The following is a 15515-nucleotide window of genomic DNA, read 5'->3' as shown; positions in this document are numbered from 1 at the left end:
TAACGCGAGAGAAGATCGTGCTTTATTTCCTGGGGTCAAGAATGGTGTGTTTTAAAAAAAAATCGAAACTCTCTTAAGTTCCAAATTCTGACGCCGTCTTCCTCGCTGCTTGGAAGCGACAGTTCATCAGCACAGGAAGAGTTTCCCTCCGTGACCTTTGCAATCTGAGGAAGAGCAATGAGAAAGAAAACGTTAGCAATTGAGCATTTGTGTGAAAACTATTGAAATTTCCTGGGATATCCTTACTTGATAGGACTGTCCAGGATCGCAGAGAAATGGTCTGAGTGACCTTGTATTAGACCCCCCCCCCCCCCCCCCCCAACAGACAAAGAATCCCCAGCAGCATCAGAGAGCACTGGCTGCATGGGTGCTACCTCCTGCACCTGTGCTGTGAACTCATTGTTCATTTGTGTCACTACCAATTTCCATCCTGCGCTCAAATTCACTTGGACCATCTCCGACATGTCCCTTCATTTTCTTGATCTCACCGTCTCCATCCCAGGAGATAGCCTATCGACTGACATCTATTATAAACATACGGACTCCCACAACTATCTAGACAAGGCTCCCAAACCAGGGGTCAATTTAAGTTGCCTATTTCCCGAAACGTTGCCTATTTCCCGAAACGTTGCCTATTTCTAGAAACGTTGCCTATTTCCTTCGCTCCACATAGATGCTGCTGCACCCGCTGAGTTTCTCCAGCACTTTTGTCTCCCTTCGATTTTCCAGCATCTGCAGTTCCTTCTTAAACACGATTAGTGCGGGTGTCAGGGGTGATGGGGAGAAGATAGGAGAATGGGCTTGGGAGGGAGAGAGAGATCAGCCCAGGCTTGAATGGCGGGGTAGACTCGATGGGCCGAATGGCCTAATTCTGCCCCTGTGACTTGTGAACTGGTGAGCGGTGCATTATGAAGGTGTAAGGTGGTCTGCTGGGCTAGTGGGTGATCTCAGGGCTGGCCAGTGGCCTTGGGCAGGTGGGGGTGAAGTACTCACTCAGCAGGCTGCTCCAGAAGGAGGCGTAGGTTGCCGAGCCCGTCACTGCCCCCGGGGTGGCGGGGTTCCGGCGCGTGGTCCTCACCGTGAAACCGTGGCCTGAAGCCTCGTCCACCGGGCCTCTCACCTCCACCTCCACGACGTGCCAATCCGACAAGCTGTGGGGGGGCAATGGGCACCCCGTGAACGGCCCGCGGGGGGACAGGGTGAGTGCACACAGTTTCAGTTATACAGCGCGGAAACAGGCCCTTCGGCCCACCGAGTCCGTGCCGACCAGCAATCCCCGCACATTAACACTGACAATAGGCAATAGGTGCAGGAGTAGGCCATTCGGCTTGATCATCCCCAATCAGTACCCCGTTCCTGCCTCCTCCCCCATATCCTCTGACTCCGCTATTTTTAAGAGCCCTATCTAACTCTCTCTTGAAAGCATCCAGGGAGCCGACCTCCACCGCCCTCTTAGCGGCAGAGAATTCCACAGACTGCCAGGGACAATTTATACTTACAGTGTAGAGCCAATTGACCTACAAACCTGCCCGTCTTTGGAGTGTGGGAGGAAACCGAAGATCTCGGAGAAAACCCACGCGGGTCAAGGGGAGCACGTGCAAACTCCGTAAAGACAGCACCGTGGTCGGGATCGAACCCGGGTCTCTGGCGCTGTGAGGCAGCAGCTCTACCTCTACGACACTGTACCGCCCTACCCATAGTCATCTACCCATGGTCGGGGAATGAAGACCCAGAGGGCCGAAGGGCTTGTTCCTGTGCTGTACCGTTGTATGGACCATGAACAGGTACTGGCCTGCTAACCATTTATCACCACGTCACCTTTGAGAGACTCCCTGTCTCACAACCCCACACCCTCTCCCCCCCTACCCCCCCCCACCCCCTGCCCGCACTGACCTGGGGTCAGACACCAGACATCCCTGTACCCGGTCGAAGCCCAGATTGTGGGCGGCCATGGCTGCGGCTGCCATGGTGTTGACGTTGTTGGGCGCCAGGGGGCAAAGACCCCTCACAGGGCCCTCGTACAGCACCGCCCGCTCCCCCCGACTCTCCCCCTGCGCCCCCAAAGCCCCCTCTAGCCTGAAGCTGTCGGGGTGCTTGCTCATCGTCACCTTCAGAGCCTAGGTCAAGGGGGAAAGGTCAGGGGCCGGAGGGAAGAAATGGGGATGGAGAAGGGGGGGGGGGTGGGTTTGTTAAGATCCCCTCCCACCAAATCCCCTCCCCACCCCCACCCCATCCTTCCCCACCCCTCCCAACCCTCCCCACCCCTCCCCACCCCGCCTCATCCCACCACTCCCCACCCCCATCTTTACCCACCCCACTCCACCCCTCCCCACCCCTCTCCCCACCCCTCCCCTCCCCACCCCTCCTCTCCCCACCCCTCCTCTCCCCACCCCTCCTCTCCCCACCCCTCCTCTCCCCACCCCTCCCCTCCCCACCCCTCCCCTCCCCACCCCTCCTCTCCCCACCCCACCCCTCCCCATCCTCCTCTCGCTCCCCACACCCTCCCTCCCCAACCCATCGCCCCGTCCCCACCCCTCCTCTCCTCCACACCCCTCCCCTCCCCACCACCCTCCCCTCCCCCACCCCTACCCCTCCCCACCCCTCCCCGCCCCACCCCTGCCCCTCCCCACCCCTCCCCTCCCCACCCCTGCCGCTCCCCACCCCACCCTCCCCATCCCTCCTCTCCCACCCATCCCTCCCCACCCCTCCCCTCCCACCCCGCCCCTCCCCACCCCTCGCCTCATCCCGCACCTCTCCTCTCCCACCCACTCCTCCTCCCCACCCTCCTCTCACCCTCCCCCCTCTCCCCCCCCCCCCCCCCCCCCCCCCCCCTCCCACCCTCCTCCCCCCCCCCTCCCCCCCCCCCCCCCCCCCCCTCTCCCCCCCCCTCCCCTCCCCCCCCTCCCTCCCCACCCTCCCCCCCCCCCCCCCTCCCTCCTCCCCACCCTCCTCCCCTCTCCCACCCCTCCCCTCCCACCCCTCTCCCTCTTCCTCCTCCTCTCCCCACACCTTCCTCCCCCCCCCCCCTCCCCCTCCCCTCTCCCCCCCCCTCCTCCCCCCCCCCCTCCCCCACCTCCTCCCCCACCCTTCCTCTCCCCACCCCGCCCTCCCACGCAGCTACAGCCCCACCCCATCCCCTCCCCACCCCCACCCCTCCTCTCCCCACCCATCCTGACCTGCAGGGCTCCGCTGTCGGCCATTCTCTGGATGTCCGCTGCCCCCCACAATGCGCCGCTGGGTACGTACAGGGTGTGTCCGTGTCTCCTCGCCGCCTCCCGGCACGCCGCCTCCACTTCCGGATCGGCAAACGCTGTGGGTGACCCGACCTGGGCAAAGGCCAGTGACCCCTCACCTCTCAACCCTCACCTGTTGACCCCCACCTCCACACTGACCCCCCCCCCCCCTCTCTCCCCCCTGCTCCGCCCTCACCTCATGCTCACACGGTGGGAAGCTCCACGAACCCTTCCCCACCCCGGTTGCTTCTGTCGTCAGTGGGGTCACAGAGAGGGTGCAGTTCTTTCCCACACCCTCCCCCATCTCTCCCCACCCACATTCCTCTCCCCCCACCCACACTCCTCTCCCCACCCACATTCCTCTCCCCCCACCCACACTCCTCTCCCCATCTCTCCCCCCCACCCAGGACCCCCGCCGCGCCTCACTGAACTCACCATGAAGTCTGCGTGTTTCAGGATCTCCGCTCCGTGCTCCTTGGCTATGTGAGGGTGGGCGACCTCCACAACCAGGTCCGCCCGCCTGCAATGGAGAGGGAGGCGGTGGGAGGCAGTGTGGCCGGTGGGTCTGAGGTCCACTAGTGGTTGACCAGTCACCCTCCCCCAGGTGCACCCAGGAGGCTGAGGCTGGAGAGGTAGGAGGAGGGTGGACGCAGGGACTGAGGACCAGGCGCATTGACCTAGCATGGATCCGGGGTCACAGCATTGCTATAAGCCAGGAGCTGGCCATTCAGCCCATCTAGTCTGATCTAGGCCCACCTCAAGTGCACCTCAAATTATCCAGTATATATCATCTTTCAACTTTGAAAGCCTTGTGTCCGAGGAGATGGCCAGGCCTCTGGGGCTGAAATGGATTTTCCAACCTTCTCCCCCAGACCCAGCGTGTCGGCAGAAGATAAACGCAAGATGCTGGAGGTACTCAGCGGGTCAGGCAGCATCTCTGGAGAGAAGGAAGGGGAGAAGTTTCGGGTCGCGACCCTTCTTCAGACCGAAGAAGGGTCTCGACCTGAAACGTCACTTATGCATGTTGTCCAGAGTCGGCCACGGTCCGGATGCAGGTGAGAGCTCACCTGTGCACGACGTCGCTGAGGGACGGCAGCTGCTGCTCCCTCCGGACGCGGCCCTCCATCTTGTCCCGGCTCCTGTTCCACACGAAGGCCAGCTCCAGACCGTGCCGACACCCCTCCTCCTCAATCCTCGCGGTCAGGTACTGGCCTGCAGGTGAGGGGCAGGGGCATGAGTAACGGGGCTGTGGGACCCCCAGCGATGAGGGGGGGGAGCTCAAACAGGGCAGTGTACCGCTCCACACCCTCCCCTCCGGAACCCTTCCCTCCCCATCCCTCCCCATCCCTCCCCACCCCTCCCCACCCCTCCCCACCCCTCCCTTCCCCACCCCATGTACTCACCTAGGGAACAGAATCTCACCCTCACTAACATCAGCTGTTTCCTCCTGCACCACTACGACCACACATGAAAAGTTTACCCAGAATAAAGTTTCTGAAGAAAGGCTTCCTCTGACCTTCGACCTACCTAAGTGTCCGAAGCCGATGATTCCGACTCTCCGGGGCTTACTGTCTCCGGCCATGGTTGTCACCTGCTGGTCCCGTGCCTTCAGCCCCTGTAAGACACGCTCAAACAGATGATCTAGACTCAATTCCCTGACCGATGAAGGCCAATGTGCCTTCTTCTGTGGAATTATCTGCCTCAGAAGGCAGTGGAGGCCAATTCTCTGGATGCTTTCAAGAGAGAGGTAGATGAAACTCTTAAAAGATAGCGGAATCAGGGGATATGGGGAGAAGGCAGGAACGGGGTAATGATTGTGGATGATCAGCCATGATCACAGTGAATGGCGGTGTTGTCTCGAAGGGCTGAATGGCCTACTCCTGCACCTATTGTCTATTGTCTATTCACCACCCGTGTAAACTGTGACAACATTTCAGGTAATGTTGTGGACTTGTGTCCTAGATCTCTCCACAATGGGGCTCAGACACGCCCAGGCCATGGTGGAAGGTGAGCAGTGGCTTCTCCCCAGAGACCCCGGGGCCAGTATCCATCCCTCATTCACCAGGCAGGTAATTGAACGCTGGTCATTGTGTGCTGGTGGGATCTTGCTGTGCAGTGGTCTCGGGCAGTGGCGGCCTCGCTTCCCAACTGCACTGGGCCCGCAATGGACAAGGGTGACTTGTACTCGCCGACTGACCAAACTCGCCAATCCTTCATCAGTCTGAAGGAAGGTCTCGAACCGAGACGTCGCCCGTTCCTTCCCTCCAGAAATGCTGCCTGTCCCGCTGAGTTACTCCAGCATTTTGTGTCTACAATATACGTCGATGATTCTCTCTCCCATCTGTCTCCCCCCAACCCTCCTGCACCCCCCCCCCCCCCACCCACTCCTTCCCTGCAATCGGTCTGAAAAAGGTTCCTGACCTGAAACGTCCTTGCTCCCCAGAGATGCTGCCTGACTCGCTTATGTTACTCCAGCACTCGATGTCAACCCCCTAATATTAAACTGACTTACAGCCCCAAGCAGCAAGGGCCAGTACAAACCTCCGTGGCGATCTCTCACACAGCAGGCAGTGTGGGTTCCCCAGCCTTGTGTGTACTGATCCAACGCACCTTGACCCCATCTCTCCCGCTACAGTTAATCACTAACCGCTGACAAAGCGTTCAAGAAGGAACTGCAGATGCTGGAAATTCGAAGGTAGACAAAAGTGCTGGAGAAACCCAGCGGGTGCAGCAGCATCTATGTGGAGCGAAGGAAATAGGCAACGTTTCGGGCCGAAACCCTTCTTCAGACAAAGTGTTCAGTTTGGTTTGTTGTCACGTGTACCGAGGTACAGTGCAAAGCTTTTTTTTGTTGCCTGCTATCCAGTCAGCGAAAAGACAACACGTGGTGACAATCAATGCGTCGGAAGGAACTGCAGGTGGTGGCTGACACCGAAGACAGATACACAAAGTGCTGGAGTAACTCAGCGAGTCAGCCAGCATCTCTGGAGAGAAGGAATGGGTGACGTTTCGGGTCGAGATCCTGCAGGTCTGAAGAAGGGTCTCAATAGACAATGGGTGCCAACACCGCCATTCAATGTGATCATGGCTGATCATCCCCAATCAGTACCCCGTTCCTGCCTTCTCACCATATCCCCTGACTCCGCTATCGTTAAGAGCCTTATCTAGCTCTCTCGTGAAAGCATCCAGAGAACCTGCCTCCACCGCCCTCTGAGGCAGAGAATTCCACAGACTCACCACTCTCTGTGAGAAAAAGTCTCCTCCTCTCCGTTCTAAATGGCTTACCCATTATTCTTCAACTGTGGCCCCTGGTTCTGGACTCCCCCAACATCGGGAACATGTTTCCTGCCTCTAGAGTGTCCAAGACCTTAACAATCCTATATGTTTCTCCAGCATTTTTATCTACCAGAGGTCATAAGGTCATGAGATAGGAGCAGAATTAGGCTATTCGGCCCATCAAGTCTACTCCACCATTCAATCATGGCTGATCATCCACAATCAGTACCCCGTTCCTGCTTTCTCCCCATATCCCTTGATTCCGTTAGCCCTTAGAGCTACATTCAACTCTACCTTGAAAACATCCAGTGAATTGGCCTCCACTGCCTTCCGTGGCAGAGAATTCCACAGATTTACAACTCTCTGGGTCAAATCAGTCATGGAAGTGAGTATAAATGTTGGACTGTTTTGTTATGGTTTGTACAAGATGTTGGTGAGGCCGCACTTGGCCTATTGGGCTGGTATCAGTTCTGGTCACCCTGATATGCGTTAACCCTCATTAAGTTGGAGCGAGTGCAGAGAAGATTTACGAGGGTGTTGCCAGGACTTGGGGGCTTGAGATTTAGGGGGAGGTTGGGCAGATTAGTCCTTTGTTCTGAAGTCTAGACAGAAGAAAGGTCTCGACCCGAAACGTTACCTATTCCTTTTCTCCAGGGATGCTGCCTGACCCGCTGAGTTACTCCAGCTTGTTGCTTCATGGACGCTGTTGGATTGCAGAATTCCCAGGTCCCGGTTCGGGGCACACGGAGCTCTGAAGGAGGGACACTAGGGGGACACTTGGACATTGAGAACAAAGAGTGATTCTCAGGAGGGGTGAATGTGCGCTAGTGGACTGAAAGGTGGCTCGTAGTGTGGGGGTAAGAGGTGAAGCCGTGTTTGAAGAGTGACTCATAATGGGGGCTTAGAACACGGGGACAGGCGACACAAGGGGATGGTCTATCGCAGTGTTCCAGAGTATATCTCACAATGGTCCCACCTCAGTGATTCATAACGGCCCTACCTCAGTAGCCCAGTGTGTGGCTAGCAGTAGCCCTCCATTAGTAGCCCAGTGTGGCTAACAGTAGCCCTCCCTCAGTAGCCCAGTGTGACTAACAGTAGCCCTCCCTCAGTAGCCCAGTGTGACCAGCAGTAGCCCTCCCTCAGTAGCCCAGTGTGACCAGCAGTAGCTCGCCATCTGTAGCCCAGTGTGACCAGCAGTAGCTCGCCATCTGTAGCCCAGAGTGTGGCTCACACCAAGGCAACATCTGACGTTGGTTTTGGACAGCGCAGCCACAATGGGGAATTCATTTTTTGTTGAATTCAAGTCGAAGGTGGACGGCGAAGTGATCAACCCGTTGCAGAAGACGATCCTGGAGTCGGGCGAGATCCGTAAACCGAGCCACAACTGTCGCACATTGAGCCAGGACATGTGGCGGGGCGCCATCGGCTCTTCCTTCACCGTCTTCATCGGCGGCATCCTCCTCATTCTCATGCACAGAGGCATTGCGTTCATCTACATCGAGCTGACCCATGCATCCAATACACAGGATTCCAGGGTAAAGTGTCAACCGTCTGTAGGGTCATAGGGTCATAGGGTCATAGGGCCACAGGGTCCTAGGGTCACAGGGTCATAGGGTAATAGGGCCACAGGGTCATAGGGTCATAGGGCCACAGGGTCATAGGGTCACATGGTCATAGGGTCATAGGGTCATAAGGCCACAGGGTCACAGGGCCACAGGGTCATAGTGCCACAGGGTCATAGGGCCACAGGATCATAGGGTCACAGGGTCATAAGGCAACAGGGCCACAGGGTCATAGGCCACAGGGTCATAGGGCCACAGGGTCATAGGGCCACAGGGTCCTAGGGTCACAGGGTCACAGGGTCATAGGGTCATAAGGCCACAGGGTCACAGGGCCACAGGGTCATAGGGTCATAGGGCCACAGGGTCATAGGGTCATAGGGCCACAGGGTCATATGGTCATAGGGTCACCGAGTCACAAGTCATAGAGTGATATAGTGTGGAAACAGGCCCTTCGGCCCAACATGTTCCATCTACACTGGTCCCGCCTGCCTGCATTTGGCCCCCATCCCCCCAAACCTATCCTATCCATGTACCTGTCTAACTGTTTCTTAAATGGGATAGTTCCAGCCTCAACTACCTCCTCTGGCAGCTTGTTCCATACACTCATGTGTGAGAAGGATACCCCCCAGATTCCTATTAAATCTTTTCCCCTTCACCTTGAATCTATGTCCTCTGGTCCTCGATTCCCCTACTCTGGGCAAGAGACTATGTGCATCTACCTGATCTATTCCTCTCATGATTTTATACACAATCTGTAGATCAGGCACAAAATGCTGGAGTAACTCAGCAGGACAGGCAGTATTTCTGGAGAGAAGGAATGGGTGACATTTAAGAATGATCTTGTTTAAGAAGACAGTGGGTAGCATCGACAAACATCCCAGTCTGCAGAAGGGCTCGGCACGAAACGTCACCAATTCCTTCTCTCCAGAGATGCTGTTACTCCAGCATTTTGTGTTAATCTTCTAGATAATCTTCTGGGTGCGGTGGGGGGTGGGGGGGGGGGGGGTGTGATGTGGAATATGTCCCATTGTATGTCTTGGTTGTAGCAGTAATGGGTGGTAAGAGGGGGTCCCGTTCCAAGTGTGGGATGGGGAAACATAGAGCACCTCATGCAGGTGCGGTCACAATGGCGCAGCGGTAGAGTTGCTGCCTCACAGCGCCGGAGACCCGGGTTCGATCCCGACCACGGGCGCTGTCTGTGTGGAGTTTGCACGTTCTCCCCGTGACCTGCGTGGGTTTTCTCCGAGATCTTCGATTTCCTCCCACACTCCAAAGACGTGCAGGTTTGCAGGTTAATTGGCTTGGTGTAAATGTAAATTGTCCCTAGTGTGTGTAGGATAGTGTTAGTGTGCGGGGATCGCTGGTCGGTGCTGACTCAGTGGGAAGAAGGGCCTGTTTCCGTGCTGTATCTCTAAGCTAGGTTACACGTTAGTTTTGGAGGGCAGAGTGCAGGTTAAATCTCTGATGAATCTTGGATCTGTGCAGTGGAGATAGTTGCCAAGACGGGGCTGTCAATGTTTGGTGAATCCCACACTGCCTCCACTCACCGTGTATCTTCTGTAACGCAGCGTGTGCAGTGCCTGGTCTAACTTGTCCCTCTCCTTCTCATCATCTCTCCAGTGGAACAGGGGCAAGAATCGGGTGATGTCCCACGATGTGGTAATCGCTGCCAAACACTTGACCAATCGCCTCGTGCTGGAAAAGAAGAAGAAGATTCTGACAGCTGAGGTAGGTGTTTGCCGAAGGAGAAATCCTGAGCGGGACAGGCAGCGGCCGCAGACAGACACAACAAACCTTTCCACGTTAGTGGGTATTTTTAAGGCGGAGGTTGACGGGATCTTGGCTAGTCCGGCTGTCAAAGGTTATGGGGAGAAGGCAGGAGAATGTGGTTGAGAGAGAATGAGCGTGGGGGCATCACGGTGGTGCAGCGGGTAGAGCTGCTGCCTCACAGCGCTGGAGACCCAGGTTCGATCCTGACAGCGGGTGCAGTGGCCATTTGGCTTTTTTTTGCGACATTAATGATGGCGTGTGTCTTTAAATTTTAGACTGCCCGTTATATTGTGGGTGGGATTTAGGGCGCGTTTGGAGCTAACTTTCTTGCGCAGTAGCTTAGTTTTTAGTTTAGTTTTGGGACCAGCGTGGAGAAGGTTTACCCTTGGACCATGCCAAGTGTAACGGAGACACGAGGAGTTTTCTAACGTTTAAAGCGATAAGGTGGAGTCCGATGAAGATTATAGTAACGAGTCGGAAGATGTTTGGATGTACCTTATTGTCTTTCATCAACAATAAAGAATTTATTAATCAAAGGGCTGTGTTTTGAAGACCTATCTGTGAAGAAGCTCTGAAGGTCTCTGATGGTGAGCTCGCATGTGAATAAAGACATTCCCTTAACCATGCTGCCCATTTAGACATTTAGAGGGAGTGATCACTTTTTAAAAACACAATAAATATTTTTATTAAAAGCATAAATAGTAATAGATGACAAATTGGTTACAAAGTTCTTGCATAGCTTCAATTTTTAAAGTTTTTTTTTAAAGAAAATAAAGAAAGAAAGAGAGAGATAAGAGAAACTATAAACTAATAGAAAGAAAGACAGGAGATAGATCCGGGAGATGTTGAGTATAGTTGTTCATCCAACCCTAAACTCGAGTTTTGACTTTAATTTTGTGTTAAACCAGTTTACATTTTATAAAAAATTCAATAAATGGAGACCATATTTTTAAAAATAGTTCTGGTTTGTCAATTAAGACAAATCTTATTTTTTTCCAAATGGGTCTCGGTCATTTCCGTAATTCACATTTTAATTGTGAGTGAAGAGGGAGTAAACTCTTGAACGATATAAAAATCTGCCGCTACAGCGGGTAGTGCTGCTGCCTCTCAGCGCTGGAGACCCAGGTTCGATCCTGACAACGGGTGCTGTCTGTACGGAGTTTGTTCATTCTAGCCGTGGGGTTTTCTCCAGGTGCTCTGGTTTCCTCCCACAGTACATTTTCCCTCATATATAAATAATTTAAATACTTTCTCTTTCATTGCCTTTTCAATAATAGATTTATCAGGTCGTTAGATATCACCGGCGTAGCTAGCAAAATGTAAAATAAACATTGGGGGTTGTAGAGAGTACTAAAACTACAATAAATAGAGTTGGCCTTTATTGCGCCTCATAGTAGGTAGATCGAACAATGGTTTTAGTGAAGATAGACACAAAATGCTGGAGTAACTCAGCGGGACAGGCAGCATCTCTGGAGAGGTGGAACGGGCGACGTTTCAGGTCGACACCCTTCTTCAGCCAGAGAGTCCGGGGAGAGGGAGACACGGAGATAAGGAAGGGTAGGGTGTGAAAAAGAGAGATCAAAGCAGACGTTGATAAGGACATTTAGAATGTTTAAGAAGGAACTGCAGATGCTGGGAAAATCGAAGGTGGACAAAAATGCTGGGGAAACTCAGCGGGTGCAGCAGCATCTATGGAGCGAAGGAAATAGGCAACGTTTCGGGCCGAAACCCTTCTTCAGACTGAAGGAAATAGGCAACGTTTCGGGCCGAAACCCTTCCGGGTTTCGGCCCGAAACGTTGCCTATTTCCTGCGCTCCGTAGATGCTGCTGCACCCGCTGAGTTTCCCCAGCAATTTTGTGTACCAGTCTGTAATACTTAATCGGGGAGGACAGTAGGACTAGTCGGAGAACTAGGGTGGGGGAGAGACGGAGAGAGAGGGAAAGCAAGGGTTACCTAAAATTAGAGAAGTCAATGTTCATAACGCTGGGGTGTAAGCTGCCCAAGCGAAATATGTAGAGACGTTCGTCCAATTTGCGCTGGGCCTTTCGTTCAGACCGAAAGGTCTGAATGACAAATAAAGGATTCAAGTCAAGCCAAGGCCTCACTCATAGTGACAGGAATCAGGAGGTAGTGGAAGTAATGTGAGCGATGATCTGTGTGGGCTCGGTGGGCAGGTCTGAAGAAGGGTCTGAAGAACCCATCCCTTCTCTCCAGAGATGCTGCCTGTCCCGCCGAGTTACTCCAGCATTTTGCGTCTGTCTTTGGCTGAAGGGCCTGTTTCGAAGGGCCGAATGGCCTACTCCTGCACACATTATATATTGTCTGTTGTCTATTGAAAAGGAATAGGTGATGTTTCGGGTCGAGACTAGGGAGTGTTAGGGCCTCGGGGTCAGGTACGTAAATCATTGTAGGATTTAAGGAGATGGTATCACTGATCTTGCGATATTTCTGAAATATGACTGAAATCTGAAACGAAATCCATTGCAGGAGATTGAGCAGCTGAATGCCACGGAGACATCGAAGATAAGGAAGGTCAACTTGTCAATCGATGTTCAGGAATGGGCCCAGCGAATGATATCGGCACAGTCTTTAATTGGTCGAGGTCTTGTGAGTAGCAGCGGCAGGGCGGTTCGCCACTGGGGGTCGACATTGGAGACGCCGACATTGGTCAGTGCAAGGACAGTCGCCAGGTGGGGGCGAAGACCAGGGCTACAACGACATCCTTGGCTTAAGGCAGGATCGTTCCGTGGGCTGAACACAGCAGCAGGGAAGAAGGGTCTCGCCCCGAAACGTCACCCAATCCTTCTCTCCAGAGAGTAGTTAGAGGGGCAAGGTGACAGTGGTGGGGAGGTGGGTGGGGGTGACCTCGGGCAGTGGGGACCTGGTGAAGGGGAGCAGACGGAGGTGGAGGTCAGGGGGGGGGGGGGGGGGGGGGACCAGAGAGGGGGGGGGGGGGGGGGAGGGGCAACCAGAGAGGGGTGGGGACTGGAGGTGACAGTTCTGGGCACCCAGCCTCTGATGTCCCCTCTCTCTCTCTCTGTCTCACACACACACACACAGGTGATGATGGTGTTCCTGCTCAGCTTCGGATCCCTCTTCATCTACTTTGTCATCTCCATAGAGTGAGTGAGTGAGTGAGGGGGCAGGGGGCAGGGGGCAGGGGGCAAGGGGCAGGGGCAAGGGGACAGGGGGCAAGGGGCAGGGGGCAGGGGGCAGGGGGCAGGGGCAGGGGGCATGGGGCAGGGGGCAGGGGGCAGGGGGGCAGGGGGCAGGGGGCAAGGGGCAGGGGGCAAGGGGACAGGGGGCAAGGGGCAGGGGGCAGGGGGCAGGGGGCAGGGGGCAGGGGGCAAGGGGACAGGGGGCAAGGGCAGGGGCAGGGGGCAGGGGGCAGGGGGCAGGGGGCAAGGGGCAGGGGGCAGGGGGCAGGGGGCAGGGGGCAGGGGGCAGGGGGCAAGGGGGCAGGGGGCGAGGGGCAGGGGGCAGGGGGCAGGGGGCAGGGGGCAGGGGGCAAGGGGACAGGGGGCAAGGGGCAGGGGGCAGGGGGCAGGGGGCAGGGGGCAAGGGGCAGGGGGCAGGCTCAGACCCACAGGCCAGCGACGCAGGGGCACGCGGGCACAGAAAATACAGCAGTAGGCCATTCGGCCCTTCGAGCCAGCACCGCCATTCACTGTGATCATGGCTGATCATCCCCAATCAGTACCCCGTTCCTGCCTTCTCCCCATATCCCCTGACTCCGCTATTTTTAAGAGCTCTATCTAGCTCTCTCTTGAAAGCATCCAGAGAACCCGCCTCCACCGCCCTCTGAGGCAGAGAATTCCACAGACTCGCCACTCTATGTGAGAAAAAGTGTTTCCTCGTCTCCGTTCTAAATGGCTGACCCCTTATTCTTAAACTGTGGCCCCTGGTTCTGGAGTCCCCAGAAATCTGACTCTCTCTTGAAAACATCCAGTGAATCGGCCTCCACTGCCTTCTGTGGCAGAGAACTAGCAACACAAAGTGTCACACGCGGGCACAGCAGACACGGTACACGGGCACACGAGCAGACACACACACGGGTATCCACGGGCAAGACAGACGTGGGCAAGGCAGCCACACGCAGGCTCATGTGTTGGCGTGTCCTGTCTGATGGATTGCTGTGGGTTGGCCGGTTAAAGTGGGAGCGTGGGGGGGGGGGGGGGGGGGGGTTCACCAGCCATTCACCCCCCTGCTTTGCCCTCCCCTGTATAGAAGCAGCGAGGACACCCGCGTGGTCCTGGAGAAACTCCAAGCGGTGGATCTGGGTTTCAATTCCTTCTTCCTGTTCTACTTTGGACTCCGTGTAAGTGATCTGCTGCCCCGGGGACCCCCGTGAGCCGCGCTCTGAGACGGGGCGATACAACTTCCCACCTCGGCCCCGAGCCGTGAGTGTGTAACCCAGGCCCGACCTCACCCCCCCGACCTGACATTCACATCCCCTGCCCGAGGCTGTCTGTTCCTCCGTTCAGTCCGCCTGGTCCGGTCAAAGGAATAAGTTGGTTAACCTATGATGAGCGTTTGTCGGCACTGGGCCTGTCTCGCTGGAGTTTAGAAGAACGAGAGGGGACTTCATTGAAACTCAGAGAACAGTGAATGGCCTGGATAGAGTGGACGTGGAGAGGATGTTTCCACTAGTGGGAGAGTCTAGGACTAGAGGTCACAGCCTCAGAATTAAAGGACGTTCCTATCAAGAGCGTTCAAGAGAGAGCTAGATAGGGCTCTTAAAAATAGCGGAGTCAGGGGATATGGGGAGAAGGCAGGAACTGATTGGGGATGATCAGCCATGATCACATTGAATGGTGGTGCTGGCTCGAAGGGCCGAATGGCCTACTCCTGCACCTATTGTCTATTGTCTATTGGGATGAGGAGGAATTTCTTTAGTCAGAGGGTGGTGAATCTGTGGATTTATTTGCCACAGACGGCTGTGGAGGCCAAGTCAGTGGATATATTTAAGGCAGAGATAGATAGATTCTTGATTAATGATGGTTTCAGAGGTTATGGGGAGAAGGCAGGAGAATGGGGTTTAGAGGGAGAGATAGATCAGCCATGATTGAATGGTGGAGTAGATTTGATGGGCAGAATGGCCTAATTCTGCTCCTATCCCTTTTGAAATGACCATTCCCGCATTGACCTTTCTGTCCTGGATCTCCTCCACTGTCAGTGAGGCCCAACGCAAATTGGAGGAACAGCGCCTCATATTTCGCTTGGGCAGCTCACACCCCAGCGGTGTGAATATTGATTTCTCTAACTTCAACGTCAAGGGATCCTAGGGTCCTTATCCATAGCTCCCTGAAGGTGGAAATGCAAGTAGATAGAGCTGTATGGTATGCTTGCCTCCATAAGTCAAAGCATTGAGTGCAAGGGTCAGGAAGTTATGGTGCAGCTCTTAGGTGAGGTTGCATTTGACGTGTTGCTCGTATCTGTGTCTGTCCGCTGGAATTCTTCGTCACCCACTCGTCCTCCTCACGGCCAGTTCATCGCTGCCAACGACAAACTGCGCTTCTGGGTGGAACTCAACTCTATCGTGGACTTCTTCACCATCCCGCCCGTCATCCTGTCTCTCTACTTCAGCCGCGACTGCATCGGTGAGTGGCCGTGTCACCCCCTCCCACCCCCCCCCCCCCTCACCCTCCCGCTCCACCCCATCCCCACTGCCCC

General features: G+C 55.3%; 2 protein-coding genes across 3 annotated transcripts; one reads left to right on the top strand and one right to left on the bottom strand.

Moving 5' to 3' along the window:
* On the bottom strand, nucleotides 1–5834 carry aspdh (aspartate dehydrogenase domain containing). Of its 2 annotated transcripts, none has more exons than XM_033013837.1 (8): nucleotides 5775–5834; nucleotides 4761–4848; nucleotides 4301–4445; nucleotides 3669–3753; nucleotides 3177–3326; nucleotides 1894–2117; nucleotides 994–1151; nucleotides 1–164 (listed from the first exon to the last, which is right to left on the bottom strand). In XM_033013837.1, the coding sequence occupies exons 2-8, from the start codon at nucleotides 4813–4815 to the stop codon at nucleotides 127–129; spliced, it is 855 nt and encodes a 284-aa protein (XP_032869728.1). In that variant the 5' UTR covers nucleotides 4816–4848; nucleotides 5775–5834; the 3' UTR covers nucleotides 1–126. The 2 variants fall into 2 exon arrangements, with proteins under 2 accessions (XP_032869728.1, XP_032869729.1); XM_033013838.1 differs by having other exon boundaries at nucleotides 5746–5789.
* A 1867-nt stretch (nucleotides 5835–7701) lies between these two features.
* Nucleotides 7702–14306, top strand: LOC116967389 (calcium-activated potassium channel subunit alpha-1-like). Its single transcript, XM_033013899.1, has 5 exons — nucleotides 7702–8044; nucleotides 9692–9799; nucleotides 12330–12449; nucleotides 12903–12964; nucleotides 14070–14306. Exons 1-5 carry the CDS (start codon nucleotides 7784–7786, stop codon nucleotides 14191–14193), a joined length of 675 nt encoding a protein of 224 aa, XP_032869790.1. The 5' UTR covers nucleotides 7702–7783; the 3' UTR covers nucleotides 14194–14306.
* The last annotated feature ends 1209 nt before the right edge of the window (nucleotides 14307–15515 follow it).

This window comes from Amblyraja radiata, chromosome 39 (assembly GCF_010909765.2).
Source record: "Amblyraja radiata isolate CabotCenter1 chromosome 39, sAmbRad1.1.pri, whole genome shotgun sequence".
NCBI classification, from domain to species: Eukaryota; Metazoa; Chordata; class Chondrichthyes; order Rajiformes; family Rajidae; genus Amblyraja; species Amblyraja radiata.
This window is presented reverse-complemented; position numbering and strand designations above follow the sequence as displayed.

What these genes read in the sequence shown, in the direction of transcription:
- LOC116967389 (XM_033013899.1), top strand. Translation starts at nt 7,784, where the DNA reads ATGGGGAATTCATTTTTTGTTGAATTCAAGTCGAAGGTGGACGGCGAA. An exon ending in AGAAGATTCTGACAGCTGAG is followed by an intron (nt 9,800 to 12,329) that starts GTAGGTGTTTGC and finishes AATCCATTGCAG; the next exon opens with GAGATTGAGCAGCTGAATGC. An exon ending in TACTTTGTCATCTCCATAGA is followed by an intron (nt 12,965 to 14,069) that starts GTGAGTGAGTGA and finishes TCCCCTGTATAG; the next exon opens with AAGCAGCGAGGACACCCGCG.
- aspdh (XM_033013837.1), bottom strand. Translation starts at nt 4,815, where the DNA reads ATGGCCGGAGACAGTAAGCCCCGGAGAGTCGGAATCATCGGCTTCGGA. An exon ending in TGTCTGGTGTCTGACCCCAG is followed by an intron (nt 1,152 to 1,893) that starts GTCAGTGCGGGC and finishes GCCCCCCCACAG; the next exon opens with CTTGTCGGATTGGCACGTCG. An exon ending in CTTCTGGAGCAGCCTGCTGA is followed by an intron (nt 165 to 993) that starts GTGAGTACTTCA and finishes GCTCTTCCTCAG; the next exon opens with ATTGCAAAGGTCACGGAGGG.